General features: G+C 38.4%; 1 protein-coding gene across 1 annotated transcript; it reads right to left on the reverse strand.

Annotated features, from left to right (window-relative positions):
* Positions 1–100: 100 nt before the first annotated feature.
* Positions 101–18,395, reverse strand: ywhaqb (tyrosine 3-monooxygenase/tryptophan 5-monooxygenase activation protein, theta polypeptide b). Its single transcript, XM_055172200.2, has 6 exons — positions 18,236–18,395; positions 17,029–17,408; positions 6,964–7,087; positions 3,304–3,467; positions 1,586–1,681; positions 101–1,436 (listed from the first exon to the last, which is right to left on the reverse strand). Exons 2-6 carry the CDS (start codon positions 17,320–17,322, stop codon positions 1,377–1,379), a joined length of 738 nt encoding a protein of 245 aa, XP_055028175.1. The 5' UTR covers positions 17,323–17,408; positions 18,236–18,395; the 3' UTR covers positions 101–1,376.
* Between the last annotated feature and the right edge of the window lie 779 nt (positions 18,396–19,174).

Here is a 19,174-nt window from a genome sequence, read left to right on the forward strand (position 1 = left end):
TGTAATAACAATTTTTCCAAATGAACATAACTTCCGGAAACATTCACTAACTCTTTCCTAATTAAAAATTATTCATTATTAATTAAAAATGACACAACCACAGAAGCAATCTGGTTTATAAAATGTCATTTTTAAGCATGTTACATAACATACATAGGGCATAAAACATTTTCACAAGGCTTTTGTGCGAGTAAAATTTATGGGAAATAAGTAAAGTAATATCACATACACAAAAAAAGGACGAAAATAGAGAAACAAAACACATTATAGTGGTCCAATCTATAATGACACTTTTGGGACAAACACACGTGCACATTCCACTGAAAAGTACTTAACTTTAATATTGGCAATATTGATTTCCATTCCAGTGTTCTGTCAGGACTTGCACAGGCAATGTTATTTGCCAACAATAAGCCTACCGATATTAACCAACAGCATTCAAACAGCCAAAACATTCCTGTTCTTCTATTGTTTATAACATGCTTCATGTGCAGTTACTTCCAAAGTGGGTAATTTAAATGCAAAATTAAATCCAAACTGTGCCACAGATTGTGTCAGTATTGGTCTGCATGCTAGTGGGGTTATTGAACAGTTTTACTTCAAACAAAGCATTACTTAAAAAAAAATACAATATGCCCCAAGTCTTCTAAAAATGTTTTACATTTCTATGGATGATTTTGATTTCCATAAAATTAAAGCAAAGAAAACACTAAACAGGCCAAAATTAAAAAAAAAGAAAACAAATATATTAAACGGTTTATAAACTTAGGACTGCTCAGATACTACATACCACTGCCTCAAAATAAAAACCTACAATGCAATGTGAAATATACTCCAATTCAACAATTCAGATTTTTTTAAATTTTCATATTGAACTATCTAAAGCGTGATTGTCCACTGATTTCAGCGGAAATGCTAAACCCTGGGTAGTGCTGAGGTGACACGAAGTGTTAAAATACCAGATACAGTAGGCGTATAAGACAACAGTTATCTAAATGCTTTTAATATCCCTGCAATTATGGTTTAGTCTCATACTTATTCGTAATGAAATGCATGTCCTTATGTTTAAGTTACTCATTAATTTATTTTCCATTAGCTATACTTTAAGATTATGTTTGTATAAAATGACTTATACCCCTCTCTACAGCAGAAACTGCACATTATGGAAAGCCAAGACAAACAAACAAAGGAACAGGGTCCCCCCAAATATATCTTTCCTTGTCCAAAAGCTGCACTCTGAAAGACTAAATGATTTTTTTTTAATTAACTGCTTTTCATTATTTATGGGTTTGTTCTTTATGGGACGAATTCTGACATGGAGTGATTAGGAATGGAGATGTGTAAAAAGGTTGTTTTCTTTGCTGAAGGAGCACGTCTTAGTTCTCTGCTCCATCACCGCCTTCTACCTCATCTGGTGCGTTGTCAGATGTCCATAACTAGTGGAAAAAAAGAAAAAAATATATCAGTAAAGAGCAACAGTTTTCATGTAAAATGAAAGCATCTGCACATTTTTGGTAAAACATCAGTATAGCATATCTACTTTTACCATTAAAGCAATGTAAAAAAAAAACGTATTGTTACTTACTGTGAGGTTGTCTCTCAGTAGCTGCATGATAAGAGTGCTGTCTTTGTAGGACTCTTCGTTCAGCGTATCAAGCTCTGCTATGGCCTCATCAAATGCCTGAATTTGTACAGAGACATTTATTTTTAAGGGGACTTCAATACTTTACACGTGCCTACTAATATCCATTGATAGAAACAATGCAAATTTCTTAATTTCGTGAAAAATTCAGAGTGTGCTTGTAGCAGCTAGGAGGCTGCTCAGGTTGCAGCAACAGTACAATTTGTCCAGTTAAAAGTTGTTCTATCACTGAAATAATTGTAGAGATACGAAATTTCGCCGAAAATTTTGGCCGAAAATGGCATTATCGGTTTCGGGCCGAAATAAAAAATCCAGCCGAAAATGAATGTCAACCGCGCCCCTCCCATCTGTGCGCTACCGCTTGGGTTTCACTCGCGGTGATCAGTCGTCTCCCACCCCTCCCCTTCGTGCTCAAGCAGGTTTCACTCACGGTCGAGCTGTTTGCACGCGTCTGCAAAGATTAGGCATGTCTTGATGTGTAAACTTTAGAGAGAGTTGCGCTAATGTGTCTCATACTGTAATCCATTAACATACATTTGGCGAATAAAGCAATGAAACACAACTTAATGTTTTTATGTGGAGAGACTGTTGCGCTGTTTGGGATTCACCCTAGGTCTCTGTATGTGCACGCATTTAAGTGCCCTCGGTAGTGCGCATACGAGAGAAACCCGTTTAAAAAAAAAAAAAGCAAACATAAAATCTCGCTGTTATTGACAGGGCACATATAAACAAAATTCTCTCCACAGTATTCTTTTTCTAATAAAAACATTTGTTTATGTCTTAAATGTATGTATAAGTCTGTGTCATTAATGTTGATCAAACAACCCATGACAAAGAGACAAATAGCTCTAAAAAATAATAATATATTTAATTTATTGTGTTATGATTCATTTAATTTGATTTCTGTACCTAATGCTAATTTCAGACCTTATTAATGTACAACTTTGTTCTCTTTTATAAATGTTTGCAATTTCTTTATTGTTTATTAGATTTTTCCCACCTGCTTTTTGCTGATCCGAAAAAGAATCTGATCTGTGCCTCAAAAACTGTAATGTGATCCGAACTGTGAGTTTTTTATCCGTCACACACCCCTAGTAAAGTTAGTACACAGTGATAGCCATAAATGCAATTGTACTAATAATTGCCATAATAATTTATTTCGGGGTTTCGGTTTCGGTTTTTCAGCCTTGGTTTCCTTTTTTCGGTTTCGGCCAAGAATTTTCATTTCGGTGCATCCCTATTTAGAGACATTATTTAAAGGTAAAAAAACTACATAGTGTTGCTTTAAAGTCTTGTGAAATGTCCCCTTCAACAGCTATTTTAACAATAGAGGAACAACCAAGAAGTTCAGCAAACTAATAAATAAAGAACACCGTAGCATACTTTTAATATCAAGTTTATTTACAGACCCTCAGGCCATCTGATATGTTGGCGACACTTTTTTTGTTAGTAGAACAATAAAGATATTTTGCAGTGCTCTGACCATGTAGACTGACCTAGAACGGGTTTTGATCGCAACCTTTTGACGTATTATGACATTTGTTTTTTAAATTTCACATTCATATAGCCAATCCCAGTGTTACTATATAGTCGGCCTACCCTTCAAACTAACTAACTTCCAGAAAAATTTAATGCATGACCATAATAGAATCTAAACGTACCTGTTTAGCGAGAGCACAGGCCTTTTCTGGAGAGTTAAGGATCTCGTAGAAGAAGACGGAGAAGTTAAGGGCCAGACCCAAGCGTATGGGGTGTGTGGGTTGCATCTCTGTCTTGCTTATATCAAATGCTTTCTGGTAAGCATCCTGAGAGTTTTCTATGGTTGCTGTAGGAAGAAGAAAAGGTTAGTTTAGACACAACCGACACCAGCTGGCTTTCCATCCAAAATTGAAGCGAATCTTTTCAAAATTTGCAAAAAAGAAAAACAAGGTGCATTTCCATCAAGCTGTTCGAGCGAATGACAGTGGTATTGGTAACCTAGTAACTAACAGTAAACAAAACAAGGTACGCATGGAAAATGGAAACAGGACTGCATGTAGTCATGATGGGGCAAATTATTAATTTATCAGCAGTGCAGCTTGTAATTGCCAAACTGAATGCTGTGCACAGAAGAAGGAATCAAGCATTTTTGATGCAGACACTAAGGGCATTAAGACAACGTCGAAACCTATATATGGTAAAGACAACTTCAGCGGAAACAGCTAGACGGTCAGTCCCATGGGTTTAATGTTCGCTACGTCAGTATTTATTCGGCAAATGCGTTTCCATCTCCCATTATTCGCATTTACTCTATTTTACATGAGTCAAAAACCACCTCAAGCGAGCATGTTTGTTTATGTGATTTCAAATGTCAACATTAGCTTTTAACGATCATGCACCGCGCCTTTAAGGTATTTTTATTCGAAATTTGGTGTTTCCATCGCTCGTTTTTCATGCTATACCTTAAAATGCACATTAAATCATGGTGATGGAAACATGGCTACAGAAATACCTAACATAAGCCACTCCTCTGAGCCATTAAGCTGAACTATACAGTTCCTAATGCTTATTTAAATATTAAACAATTGTCATTAGTAGAGGTGGGTGATAAACCGGTAGACATGATTAACCGGTAGAAAATTGTCAACCGGTAGAGATTTTGGACTATCGTCTCTATCGAGGTTACGCGGCCACATCACGCTCCTGTGCGCGTTGTCACGGAAATGTAACATTTGTACACGTTAACATTTGTACACGTTAACATTTGTACACGTTAACATTTGTACACGTTAACATTTGTACACGTTAACATTTGTACACGTTAACATTTGTACACGTAACATTTGTACACGTAACATTTGTACACGTAACATTTGTACACGTAACATTTGTACACGTAACATTTGTACACGTAACATTTGTACACGTAACATTTGTACACGTAACATTTGTACACGTAACATTTGTACACGTAACATTTGTACACGTAACATTTGTACACGTAACATTTGTACACGTAACATTTGTACACGTAACATTTGTACACGTATTTAAGCACTGCAGTTTTAAAACAAGTTATTTTAAGCCATTAAAACACAAACCACAGATCTATACGTGTGCGCTCTTTCTGTGTGAGGAGCACGCGAGTCGCGCAACCGCTGCTCATTAAGCTTGTGAGCATTTTTGCCGCTTAATTGGCCTTAAATAGATATATGCGTCAAAATTCCCATCTTTGCAAGTATCCTCATAAACACAACCATTTAGGGCTAAAGTGAAAGTGAACAGCTAAAGACCAGAATCATATAAATATCAATATTTCGATACATATCGATACTGAAAATTTAAAACGATTCCAATACTCGTGTCCAGCGGAATCGATACTCCGAGATGAGCTGTGCGTTGTTTTTTATGCAACTCTGCAAACACCAGCTGCGCGTTCTCGCTCTCTTTTTCTTTTAAACGGCGCCGCACACACAGTGCACGGGAATGCAGTGCTCCGCCTCCTCTCCTCGTCTCGTTCGCTCTGGTTTAACAGTACAAGAAAGCCAAGCAGTAGTGCTGTGTGGAGGTTTTTCGGATGCGAGTCAAATAAACATGCGAACCTGAAGGACACAAGTTAAGTAAGCCAAATATGCGTTGCTACAGAGCCGTGTGCTAACGGCGCTAGCAAAGCACTGAAGGACCGAGAGATTGATAATCATCACCAAGTATTAATTCTAGACTTACCAAATTGTTGTTAATATGCATGTTGTCACAGTTTTTGTTCGTTTTTTTGCCTGTAATGATCCAAGTTAATACAAATCGCTACTAGGGATGCACCGATATGGACATTTTGGCCGATACCGATAACTCTTTAAATTTGGGGGGCGATAAGCGATATCTATAGGCCGATAAATATTCATATTATTTTCACAATGAAAAACTCGCAGACCGCGGACATCTTGTCTTTGCGCTAGACTAGCATACTCTTCTTAAGCCCGCAACATGTGTCATCTTCGTGCTATGTCACAGAAAGCACCAATCAACACTTCACATGGCCAGCAATGAGCAAGTGAAGTGGGTTAACAAACCAAAATAATACATAATTTATCGGCTTTCATTTATCGGCCTAATTTTGCTATCAGACCGATAACCGATAATATTAAAAATAAGCAGTTATCGGCCGATAACGATATGTCGGCCGATATATCGTGCATCCCTAACAATCGCCTCACAGTTATCAGACTTAGGAAATTAGACAGCATTTTAGCTGACAAAAAATACTTTTACTGTGGTAAAAAGTAAATGAACCCAGATACTGTTGTGCTTTAAGTTCACAAAAACATGTCATTTATTAACCCTCATGTCGTTTAGTGAGGTATATTTTCACATTTGCACTATAATTTGTTTATCATATAAATGTTAATGTATTAACTAACAATAACAAACAAAAAGCAATACATTTGTTTAAGTACTTGTTCATCTTTTTTTACTATGCTAATGCTCACTAGAGAAAAACTGAGATAATGCTGCTAAAATTATATTTTTTTTACCTTGAATGCCATTGCTCTAATTTATTTTTTATATTTTGATATATTTCATATTTTGCTTAAATGTTTAATATATCTGCTGTTCATATGCTGTTCATTTATTAGTGTGTTATATGATTAGAATGTTATCCCGTTTTTAATATAAAGCACAGCAATGAGATTTGAGAGTGTTTCTGTTTCTCGAAATCCTTGACATAGTATCGGTATCAAACCAATAATTTTGGTACCGTGACAACACTAATTTCTTTATTTAGTTTTGTTTGTTTTTATTTTCTTTTTATGCTTGTATAAGGTTTTTGTGAGAATTATAAACATTTCTATGGTATTAAAGATTTTAATAACAGAAAAACCGTATTAAAAAATAAAAAACTCTACCGTGATACATACAACATATCGTTATCATGATATAAATTGAATCCTATTGTGATAGAAGATTTTGGTCATATCGCCCACCCCTAGTCATTAGGAGACAAAGGGTCAGTTTCCAAGACCAGGTTTAAGCCTAGTCCCAGATTAAAATGTAAATTTTAGTTGTCTTGCTTGAAAACAGCTCGCACCGACCCATCTTTAAATATATCAGGGCCATAGTTTTGTTTCAAACTACACACCAGTAATGTTTTTTATAAGGTATCTTTTTAAAAACTACTTAAAACGTCATAACATTAATCTAAACCATGTCTAGGAAACCACCTAAAAAAGAAAATTATTTTAAAGATATGATCAGGGTATACCCAAACCAGCTTCCCCTTTAAGAGGTTTCCAATACTTCACCCACAAAAGTCAGGTCAAACGCAGGCAGCTTTACGTTCTTACCTTTCTTGTCATCTCCTGAGGCGACTTCAGCAAGGTATCTGTAATAGTCGCCCTTCATCTTCAGGTAGAAGACTTTACTTTCAGGGTTTGTGGAATTCTCGATTAAATATTTGTTCAGCAGCTCCTGTTGAAAAACATGAAGCACACGTCAGACCGCAATACTCTTGTATGCCTTACAGAGTTAGAAGAAACCCAAACCACCATTGCACAAGGAAAGATAACCTTTTTAACATCTTACACATGGGCTGAATTATCAAATTTTCAGCCCCGCCTTATTATAGTTCCACTCCTCTTCAAAACAGTTTTAGAGGATTTCCGTAATCTTAGTCCTGGATTAATCTCAATCTGTGTATGAGAAACTCCAGTCTGTTTTACCAGTAATCTTTGTCAGTAAAAGCAGCATTAAAGCACTGGTAAATACCAGATTACCCACCGTTGCAAGAATAGTCCCCACTGCAGTCAACAAACACTTCTTACCCTCCCTATGGCGAGACCAGCACAGACAATTTACAATCAGGATCTTAATATTCTTCTCCATCCTCCTACACTTCACAGCATGCCTGTGAAGTATGCATCACACATGCTGTACAGACAGACATGCAGAAAACATCACCTCCAACAAATCCTGATTTCAATAGCAGAGATAGAATATAACAGTCATTTTATAAGATTGTGAATAATGTTTGGAATGGAAGCGTACAGGATACAACCTAAAATGTCAAAGCAGAAATAGACAACGCTGAAAGTGTAAAGAAACATTTTCATGCATCAGGGCCTGTTACTTCTTGTCTGTCTGAGCAAAGGTCCAGGAGGCTTGCCAGAGCATTTTTATTTTCATTCTTCACACTTGTCAAGGATTCTCAGCACAGGGCTGCCAGTCACGAATGACCAATCCAGGAAAACAAGGTCAATGCTATCCATGCATACTGCTTTTAAACTGCAATATAAGAGTGATCAATATAAAAGAAGATTTGCATAGAAAAACACAGAACTGATCATGGTCCATAATATGTTTCAAATGGGAGCATGATAAAACCTTCCCTGGGAATTTACTCTCTATTGTTCCCCTTTAATCTGAGAATCATATGTGTTTCTCCCACAATAGTGGAAACGTGTAACTTTGGTACCACTGCAATACCAAAGCTAGGGATGTCACAATGATTAAATAAGTCCCATCGCGATTATTTGACCTCATCGCAATGATTTCAGATCACCGCAATGATTGCATCCCTCTCTAAAAAACACAAGGGGGAGCTGCAGAGCCTGTATAAACGAGACCGTATCAGTTATTTTTTCAGACACTTTAAGGTATACTATGGACATCCCCGTATGCTCGCCATCCGCATGACGTCATTTTTGTCATCAGAAGGGTCTGCGGCCGTCCGCGCGGACTGTCCGTGGCAGCCCAAAATTTAAGACTGCGCGGACAGTGTGCGTACAGTCTGTGTACAACAGCGCATGCACGTGAAAATATTTAGACAGGACACTCCACTACAAACAATTATGCAAAGGAAATAGACAGCATTTGCACACACACTATCGTTTTTCTTCTTTAATTTTTACTTTTTCCAAGAACAGACAGCTGTAGAGCATGTTTGTTACCATAATGTTTGATTTTAGTTTTTGTTGTTCTTGTTGTTTGTTCTAAACTGTGTTTGCAATGGTGGATCGGCTACTTTTCTTCACCTATCCTAATGTTTTAATGTACTGTAAATGTCACCAAATCAGTGCTTCCCTGACGGCCTGGTAGAGTAATAATTTGAATAGGAAATCATTTGTATTGGGTATAGTGTTAAACGCAGCCATCCGCGTGTAGCCACGGGGAGTATACTTGGAAAGCTGTGTGGAGGCGTGTGCACACGAACCGGACGCGGAAAAATAGTATACCGCGGCCTTTAGTGTGTTTATTTCTTATGAAGAATTTTCAGTTTTTTAAAGAAACATTCATTTATTAATTACTTTGAAATATGTGTTATGTGTATTAATATTTACTTCCAGGTAAACCTTGCAAAAGATTTAAAGTCGCCATCAAACGGAAGTAGTGATTGCCTTATTTTCCCCGTGGTGACGTATATCCGAATGAAACGGCTTTTGAGATTAAATAAGGCAGGGCTGGAATTTCTCCATCGAGATCGGATTGGATCGTTTGAAGTTGGATTGTGTTGCTAATTGCTGCGATCTTCTCCCGGACCCCGCCCACCTGCCATACTTATTACCGGAAGTGAAGAGAGATCGTTTTGAGGAGGGGAGGAGATTTGCATTTTTGATTAAAGATTATGAGCACACACAAATTTTTTAAAAATAATGAAGCTCACAGATAAGTCATTTGTTAATAATACCACAATATTAAAAAATATATATATAGTTTTTCATTTCAATTTCATTGCGACTTTAAGTTAAATAATCACAACAATGTGTGAAAAATTTTTCATGAACAAACAAACAAAACCAAGTATGAGAATTAAATGTCAAAGCAATAAAACAGACAATTAATTGTCATAATTGGCGCAATTTATTAGGCAATTAACCGTCAGCCAAATGTCATAATCGTGACAGCCCTAACCAAAGCTATTTAAAAGGTTATTGAACAGGTTTTCTGAACACTTCCCACCTCGGTCCCTTCCCACCACTGGTCAGCCAAATAAATAATCGTACCCCAACTCGCACCATTGGTTGAGCAAAGGATGATGAGTGATGTGCACAACAAACAGATGTGCACTTAACAGCCATACTGTTTAAACTTTGAGGAATCAGCCAATAAACATGCATCTTTTCTGCAGTTGTCTCTCCACCTTAAGCAGGAACAAGACAAAATATTGAAGAGCTTGTTTACACTGTCAGTCCAAATCTGATTTTGGTGCATATCTGATTGGAATCCAATGACATTTAGATGTGTGAACGGCCAAAAACCACACAAAATCCATTTTTTTTCATAATCCGTTTCAGGCTACATCCAGAGCTGCTTTGAAATCCTTTTCAAATCGCATATCCGGAAAGCCATTTTAGTTTACATGTTATAAATGACTCAAACTCAGTGATCTTAGATTGATAAGGACTTCCTACTAATTAGGGGTGTAACGGTACGTGTATTCGAACCGGACCGTTTCGGTTCAGGGCTTTCGGCACGGTGCACACGTGCACCGAAAGGCCGAATGCATTTTGTGTGCCCCTGTGCGGAACATAATACGTGCGTTTCCGCACGAACATATTAAGTGGCGGAAGTCTCCGCGTTCAGCGCAAGTCTTCTGTCAAACATATAACATAATTCGGCCCGCAGAAAGATTTTTATTTACTTAGTTGTATATCCGTTTGATTATTGATGTAAACGTTTACGTGTCGTATCTAAAAGCGCATGTTAAACGCGTGTCAACGCGCTGCTTTGTTCTTTCAAAAGTGCGTGAGAGGATGCACGTCTTTCGTTGCTACGCATTCATGAGACACGCTTTCTGTGACAGCAAGAATAAGGAATGCGTGATCAGATTTTTCATCTGCATATCACGTCAATCATATCATTGTCACAATGCGATCAGCTGGTCGGGACAGAGAAAAGCTGTAACCCGGGCTTACTCGCTGTTACTCAGCTGCGGAGGGGTTCGTAAGTAAAGTCACAGCTTACATTGATGACACAAGCAAAGATTAGGAGAAACGTGCAAAAGATCAAAGATGGCTATGTATGCAGCTCACTAATCTCAAAATGAGTGTATAATAAGTATATCATCATGTTGCTTGCTATGCAGTTACACATAGAGCAGTAATATTATTTTTATACAGAGATGGTACATAGCCAATTCAATTCTGTTAAACAATCCAAAATAAATCAAAACAGAAAATTTTTTGTGGCAAAAATGTAGGCTAATAGTTCATAAATGTATTCAGGAATTGAATTTGTTAGTTCAAGGTTTTAGTAGAAAAAGTTTAAGAGAAGGTTTAGATAAGAGTTACCTTCTGTTATAAAATAATGTAAAAAATAACTTTGCAGTAGTATTTTATTTATTATTTTTTCATTTTATATATATTTTATCTGTTATATTTTAATAAAGTGTTTAAAAAAGTGTAAACAAATTGTAAAAAAAAGTTTAAAGTAATAAACAACCTGCAGTTTAATGTTTGCATTTCTCCCCTACTGTACCGAAAATGAACCGAACCGTGGCTCCAAAACCGGGGTTCGCACCGAACCGTGATTTTTGCGTACCGTTACACCCCTACTACTAATATAAGAGCTATAGCACATAAAATATCTGTGCATAATATCGCCTTTGCAAATTTAGAATCGACATCAGACAGGTATTATTTATGTGCACCGTGATTTATCGTCACAACCTTACTGCAGGGACGAAGTATATGAGTGCTGAAAGACCAAATTAAGCTGTCAGTTGGAGTTGTGGACCAACCTTGATCCCAGAGTTGATTCAGCATTAAGATGAGTCACAGTCACACCCTACAGACAAGCTGGGAAATGAAGCTAAAGCCGTGCACAGTAACCGGCAGTGACTCACTGCACAAATACGGTTTACTCTCAACAGGCTCTAGAGTGGACCACAACAAAATAACTGTTAACAATGCCACAGTGTGACCAAAAGGAAACTAAGTCTAGAGTGAACGTGACTACTTTTTTCCCCACATGAAGCCCTTTCTGGATATTGAAAAGCATTCATTGAAAGTATTTGATGTGGTTTGGAAGCTCGCAGGAACAAAACAAATCATTTTTTGCATAGTAATGCATTTCACGTGTTTCTTCTATGACATATTGATTTACGTTTAAGTGCTGTTCGGTTTTTTTGTAAATTTTCTAAGAGGCTGTTTACACTAGGCATCAACATGCGTTTTTGTCGATCGGATCACAAGTGGACGACGTTAATGCCAGGTGTAAACGGTGTTCCAAACGTTTTGAACGCGTCCACTTTCAACCACATTCAGAGGTAGAAACCCCGTTCGATCGGATTGCTTTTGTATTGTAAACGCACATGTGGTTGAATGTGTTCGAATAGCCACACGCGACCGCCTTCTCTCCGCCCATTTATCTAATCTTTTACGTCTTTTCAGACTTCTGCCACGAACATACGGTGAAAAGCTCTATTTTCAGCCTTTCATTAATAAAACTAAAGCGGCTGATCTCCGCAGATTCATTTTGCAAGCGTGTGAAAGTTGCGCGATCCTATTTCATCAATTGCGCTGAAAATTCAGAGAAAGCTCTAACATATACATGTACAAAACACTGTGCAGCATGTTTACTTGCTAAACAAAGAGTGGACTCTGACATAATATTAGTTCGCGTCCATATAAAGTCATAATTACTCCTGCTTGCGTTTGAATGACAGCGGAGAGACTCGCCCACCGTCTCGACAGACCACCCCCTCCTCACAGTATTCAGGACAGAAGCGGTCGAAAGTGGACAAAAGAGACGGATTTAAATACCAGGTGTAAACGTGATTTGTCTCTCTCGTCCACTTGTGATCCGATCGACGAAAACACATCTTAATACCAAGTGTAAACAGCCCCTTTGTGTAAAAAGCATTAATTTTATGTAAATTATGCAGATATTGGTTACTGTGTTATGTAAATCTCACTAGTATTTGCATCTGCCATTAAAAAAAACGAACATTGGTAAACCATTACACAAGGTCTCAATAAAAGGCCAACTGATTTAGAAGACAATGCTGTCTTTTAAAGAGAAAACAATGCTAAATAAAGTCAATTTTTTTATATTTGGACCAAAATATATTTTCGATGACACATTCTAACTGACCCACTGATGTCACATGGACTACTTTGATGATGTTTTACTACCTTTCTGGAAATGGACAGTATACTGTACGTAGATTTTCAATGAAGGGTCAACAAGCTCTCGGACTAAATATAAAACATCTTAAACTGTGTTCCGAAGATGAACGGAGGTATTACGAGTTTGGAACGACACGAGGGCGAGTCATTAATGACATTAGTTTCACTTTTGGGTGAACTATCCCTTTAATATCTTTCTGCAGTTCAATAGATAGCAGTGTGGTGGTGGCTCGATTGGTGAATGATTTAATGCTACGTTGTTACCTAGCTGGTGAGACCAAATGCTATAAATGTAAATAAAGTCCCCATCTGTTACTCACACGCGTTTATGTGACTAAACCAAAATTAACTTCTGGTCTGTATTTATTTATCGGTCTGGCTAGTGGCTAAACCGATCGGATTTGGATTGGCCCCGTTTGTCCGATCCCCGATCCAACAAAAAAGGTCTGATCCCAAGTATCGGCCCACCCCTAGTTATTGGTTCTATGTGGTGTTGCGTTTAATCCACAAAAGCCGTTTGTTTATGTTGGTACTGCTGAAACCGTCTATAACGTGAAATTTCATATTTTTGATGAATAAATAAAAAACAGGTATAATAAGCAATACAAGCAATACACTTAAATAAAATCGCTATAAAAAAAAATTGCAAAAGAGATTTTTTAAATACAGGATTTGTGATTTTTAAAATTATTATTATTAATTTAATTAATTACACATATTTTTGTGTTGTATATACAGTATTCTATATACAGTACCAGTCAAAAGTCTGGACAAGCGAATGGAAAGTGTACTATATTATACAAAAAGAATATTGTCTGATATATTGGAATCTGTCTTTTTTTACACCCTAAAATTGGTATTGGCCCCCCAAAATAAATAAATAAATAAAAACCCATATCGGTCGGTCTCTAATTGAGGTTAAATAACAAATGTATGTAAAAAGTCTAAATATAGCCTTGCAGTTTCCATGGTTTTACTATTTATTGACCACCTCTGATTCACAATACCTCTCTAGAGCCTCATGTAACCATTTCAACTTTGAGAAAGACAACAACAAGACAAGCATCCATTTTTAAAATAATCTGCTTCAGGCAACATTAATCATTGTATTTAAAGAAAAAAAGCCCCTTAGTGGACGAGGCTAAAATTTTCCACCAGTAGCAAAAGCCTCAAAAATGAGGAACTGCATAGCCCAAAAGCCCAATTCAGACAGTGTTACTAAAGTCCACCTGAATGCACCTTTACACACACCTACTGCTGAACTTTGATCATCTCATCTCTGTGAGGTAAGACACAGCTAGGCACATGATTTGATTATGTAAACAAAAATTTCCTTATGCTGGGAAGCGTCTGATAGGTAACACTTCTCTATGATGTCATCGCAAATATATTAGGGCAGAGGTTTGCTTTAGTACACCAAGGCCAAAAGCAAACAGTATAAGATCTGCACAGCTGTAAATTGATCCCTCATCATTACATATTAGGGATGTGACGGTGAGGACATTTTCGCACCGATTAATCGATGAATTAATACATTTCGATGGGTTGGGGGGCTTTAATAGCTTATGAATGCCTGTGCAGCCATGCCATTTTATTTTCACTTTTAATTTAGCTGCAATTTTTTGAATAAGGTGCTTACGTTAAATCGCTTATAAATGCGCGTGCAGACGCATCTTTTTCTTTCACATATTGTCCGAATGGAAGTCCGCCCTTCCCAAGCTTTACTTTCTTTTACTTACTATAAAAAAATCTAAATGACGGTGAGAGGCGGTGCCGTGATGGACAAGTGATGTAATCTGTGAGAGGCTGACGACTGTGTAACATCGGTAACACTGACTATCGCAACAAGCCCATTACATATACTAGATATAAAAGTAATGACTACATAGCTGTCCTTGTGCAAGACTGTACTTGCTCCCCTTAATTTAGATACTCCAGCGAGAGCCAAAACTGGGCTGCTGTTAAATCAGAAAAGAGGGCATAGTATCTGCCCTGTTTACTGTAATGCATACACTTGAGGCTGGCTCCAAAAGGGAGTCAATTCCCATAGACCTCAGTGTTTAAATGCCCAACTTCACAGCCTGGTACAAAAAGTGTTTTTGGTCTATATAGCTAATTTTGCCCTTCATGACAACTGTGAGGGGGTGAATTTTTTTGTAACTCATCCATTTAAATTATATTAAGCCTTAAACTTCTGCATAATTAACAGCGTGGCCACTTGAGTGAGTGGTGAACTGCTACTGCTGTCACTTGTATCGAGCTAGGCGGGTGTGGTTTGAGCAACCAGCCACCTCGGCTTCACCCATGTCCTGCCTCTTTACCCATTTTCGGTTATCCACGAGTGACGCGATGACCAAGATGGCGACGGCAGACAACACCTACTTTAAGCTTCAAAAACGATCTTCAAAAACCAATGAGTGACGTCACGGACACTATGTCCATTTTTTTTACAGTCTATGGTATTACTAAAGTTCAAGGTGCAATGTGGGTTTTAGCGGCCTCTAGTGGTGAGATTGTGAACAGCAACCAACAGCTCAGACCACAGCTCACCCCTCAATTTCACTACAGTAGCTTTGTACGGTATAAACGTGTTGTCGACTAAGACAAACTTAGGGACGAAATGCACTCTACGGAGCAGTTTGTCCGTTTAGGGCAGGGGTGCCCAACCCTGCTCCTGGAGGGCTACCATCCTGCAGACTTCAGTTCCAACACACCTGTCTGTAATTATCAAGCAACCCTGAACACCTTGATTAGGTGCTTCAGCTGTGTTTGATTGGGATTGTAGCTAAAATCTGCAGGACGGCAGCCCTCCAGGAACAGGGTTGGGCACCCCTTGTTTAGGGCTACTGTAGAAACATAGCGGCGACTTCCATTTAAGGGGATCTACAGTATGTAGATAAAAACGGCTCATTCTAATGCTGCGTTTACACCAGCCGCAGTAGAGGCGTCAAGCGCGAGTGATTTCAATGTTAAGTCAATGTGAAGACACTTGACGGTCTTGCGGTGCGAATGAGGCGTTTGGCGCGGTAGACGCGATTCCGCCTTGTCCGCGCATCTAGTTTGCGCGAATTGAGCGTCTTGGGCGGTACGCGCGAATGGTGCTTTTTTTGTGCATTTGCGTTTGACGCAAACTTGCGGCTGATGCCCGAGTTGAAAAATTTGAACTTTGGCAGATTTTCGCGCCGCGTTAACAAATCAGGAGCCTGCTTGCTGCTGTGGCGGCAGCCCCGCCCGGAGTCACTCATTCAACATGAAGGAACGCTTGATATTGTCCGTAAGCAGTCTCCCTGAGCTATACGACACAAGTTCTTATTTCTATAGAGACAGGAATAAAAAGGACCTCATTTGGAAGAGTGTCAGTGAGGACATTGGGCAACCTGGTATGTTGTAAATACACATTTCACTTTTAAGTCACGTGTCGTTTATCAACCCTCGCCGTTTATTTTCCCCTTATAGTAAGATGACCAAATACAAAGTGGTAACTCTCTCGATAAATGCACAATCAACATCAACCATCTTGCAAACAGACAACCGCATAGCACTTGCCCCTCCCACAAGAAGCGGATTTTGCCTCTGACGTGCGTCTACTTCGCTCTACACGCGCGAATGCATTCAAACTGTTCAAGCGGCAAACTAGGCGCGGTAAACGGGATTTTGACACCTTAAATGCGGTTGGTGTAAACGCAGCATAAGCCAATAAAAACAGTATGTTCATTATGTAAGGTATTTATATTGCATTTCTGTCAAGAGATCCTTCTAAAAGTCTCACACTGCACCTTTAACTGTGGATACTGTAGTGAGACCATGATAACTATGGTTAAAGAGACATTAAATAACATGCAAGGTGGTACTGTATTGAGATTCCAAATCTCCCTTTTCAACCTTAGATTTCCACCTTTTGTAACTTGTTACCAGTTATTATAAATGTCTAAACATGTATTGCACATGCCTTAGGTTTAAAAAATAACCAATTTTCTTACAACATTTCATTCAAAGGTTGTTTAACAGTGATGACGTCACTTAGATGATTTGCCTATTTAATTGCGACTGGGCCTCTTCGTTAAATTTGCATACTGAGCTGTGATTAAATCATTTTTAAATATTTGCTTATTTTTCAACCTCTATTTCTATCATTTCAACAATTACGAAAGTACTACATGAATAAATTCAGATTAAATATATACATTATTACAACTATATTATTTATTACTTTAACAAAAAATATTTTACCACATATTTGTAGGCCTACAATTCTTTTGTATGAAAATGTATTAACACACTCACCAACACATCGTTGCAGATTTCACGCAGCTCACTCTCAACTTTCTCCCGGTACTCCTTCACCATCGCCAATTTCTTGTCGTTTCCTTCGGTCTTCTGCTCAATGCTGGAGATGACCCTCCAGGCAGACCGCCTGGCGCCCACCACGTTCTTATAGGCGACGGACAACAGGTTTCTCTCCTCGTTGGACAGCTCGGTGCCAGCTTCAGTCACCGACTTCATACAGGCCGCCATATCATCATAACGCTCGGCCTGCTCAGCCAGCTTCGCCTTCTGGATCAGCTCTGTTCTGTCCATCCTGCCGCTTTCTTAAGTCTGTGTTTCTATGGGACACTCGACTGATCAAAGGAGGCAAATGAACCGCTGTTTAATCCTTAGGGACGCTGAGGAGGAAAAATCATGACAGTATGACGCCATGCATTGCATTCATTACAGAATGTTGTGTTCCTTCTGTGTCCATCAGCATGTTTGTCTTTAAACCTATCTGCTTCTTTTTGGGGCGTTTCTATGGCCATAAATGGTGTCTAGGTAGGCAGCTCACAGCAAGGGTGTGCGCGTTAACACATCTGTGTCAGTGGAATCGCTGCAGCCCTGCCCTTCTCAGTAAAACGCAAAAATCTTTCAAACGGACCGTTAGTTTTAACTACCTATTAAACACAAACCACATTATAATTAAACACATCGATCAACATCATACAGAGTCAATTTGATTTAATAAAATCAAGCATGATTTCCGTGGCAATGAGGCTGCTGGCTCGCCGTACAATGCGCTCTCTCAATCGTTACAAATACATATTAGCAATAAAGTATTGAACAGCTATGATGATTACAACAACCCTATTTGTTTCAACCGATGGCAAAAAAAATTCACAAAATAGACTCAAGAAATTTTAGCAGATGACCCGCCTTAACATCAAAGCCACGAGACTTATCTCGTGCAGCACAAGTTATCATATTTTACAACAGACAATAAATCGTACTTGTAAAGGTGTATATATGTATTTTCTATATTTATTTTTTTACGCAAATCAGCCTTTTCCTAGTCGACTCGGACACATTTTGGCACCCCCCTCCTGCCCCTCCGACTAGCGCGTTTAAATCGATTATGCAGTCCAACGCAACAATATAAAATATTTAAGTGTAACACATAACCTCGTACTATACACAAACAAACGCGTTCAAACGTAAAATATTTTAGTTTACATCTCACCTCTAGATCAATGCTTGACTCCACCGGATTGATAGCCTTTGAGCTTGGATGGTTAGGAAAAAAACGTAGTAGAGAAAGACAATCGAAAGTGTTGGTGTAGGACGTCGCTAATCCCTCCCGTCAGCCAATCACATTGCGCGATTCCTGCCCGTCACTCGTTATTCTTCGCGATATCGTCCAATCGCTGCATAGCGCGGGGAATGGAGGCGGGCCGATAGAAATAAGTTCGGTTGCCCTGTTAACTCGGACTCGTAGCCACGGGGTTTCCTCCAATTAGAGCAAGGGAGATTACGTCACTATTGCTATGGTGATCCCCCCTCCTCCCACTCACCCCGAGCCTCACCATCAGCATCATGAGTCGAAGCTGGATGCAGGAACATCGGTTGTAGCCTACCTACTGAGACCCGAATACCATCTCTTTCATTAATCATATTAGAAAGATAATTGGTTTAGATATGCTAATGGAGAGTTGAGTTTGTAAGTAAAACGGATTTGTTCAAACACAGTTCAAAGAGAATATCACAAATATGATTTATGAGAGAAAGAGAGAGAGAGAGAGAGAGAGAGAGAGAGAGAGAGAGAGAGAGAGAGAGAGAGAGAGTGTGTGTGTGTGTAAGTGAGAGAGAGCATTATACCAGCTAGCCATAGACCCATAAAGTATGAGGATACTCAAAAAAACACTTGTGTTTTCCGTGTTCTTGAAAGTCTGTGCTTAAGTGTTTTGAATTATATATTTGTATTAAAAATATATAAAATATATTGTGGCAAATTATTATAAAAATATTAATACGTTTAATTTCAAATTTGTTTTCAAAATGCATGATCTGAACTGAATAATGAAGAAAAGCATCCAATAAGAAACCAGAATCAATGGGAAAGTCTTTCAATACTGTTTGAAAATATCAGGGTGAAACCTTATAAAATGCCAAGAGTAGGCTA

The sequence above is a fragment of the Misgurnus anguillicaudatus genome, chromosome 7 (assembly GCF_027580225.2).
Source record: "Misgurnus anguillicaudatus chromosome 7, ASM2758022v2, whole genome shotgun sequence".
Classification (NCBI taxonomy): Eukaryota; Metazoa; Chordata; class Actinopteri; order Cypriniformes; family Cobitidae; genus Misgurnus; species Misgurnus anguillicaudatus.

Bases quoted from the DNA above. Each gene is read 5' to 3' on its own strand.
- ywhaqb (XM_055172200.2), bottom strand. From the start codon at position 17,322: ATGGACAGAACAGAGCTGATCCAGAAGGCGAAGCTGGCTGAGCAGGCC. The intron at 1,682-3,303 runs GTACGTTTAGAT...GTACAAATTCAG, and splicing joins CCTGTGCTCTCGCTAAACAG to GCATTTGATGAGGCCATAGC. The intron at 1,437-1,585 runs GTAAGTAACAAT...TTTTTCCACTAG, and splicing joins TACTGAGAGACAACCTCACA to TTATGGACATCTGACAACGC.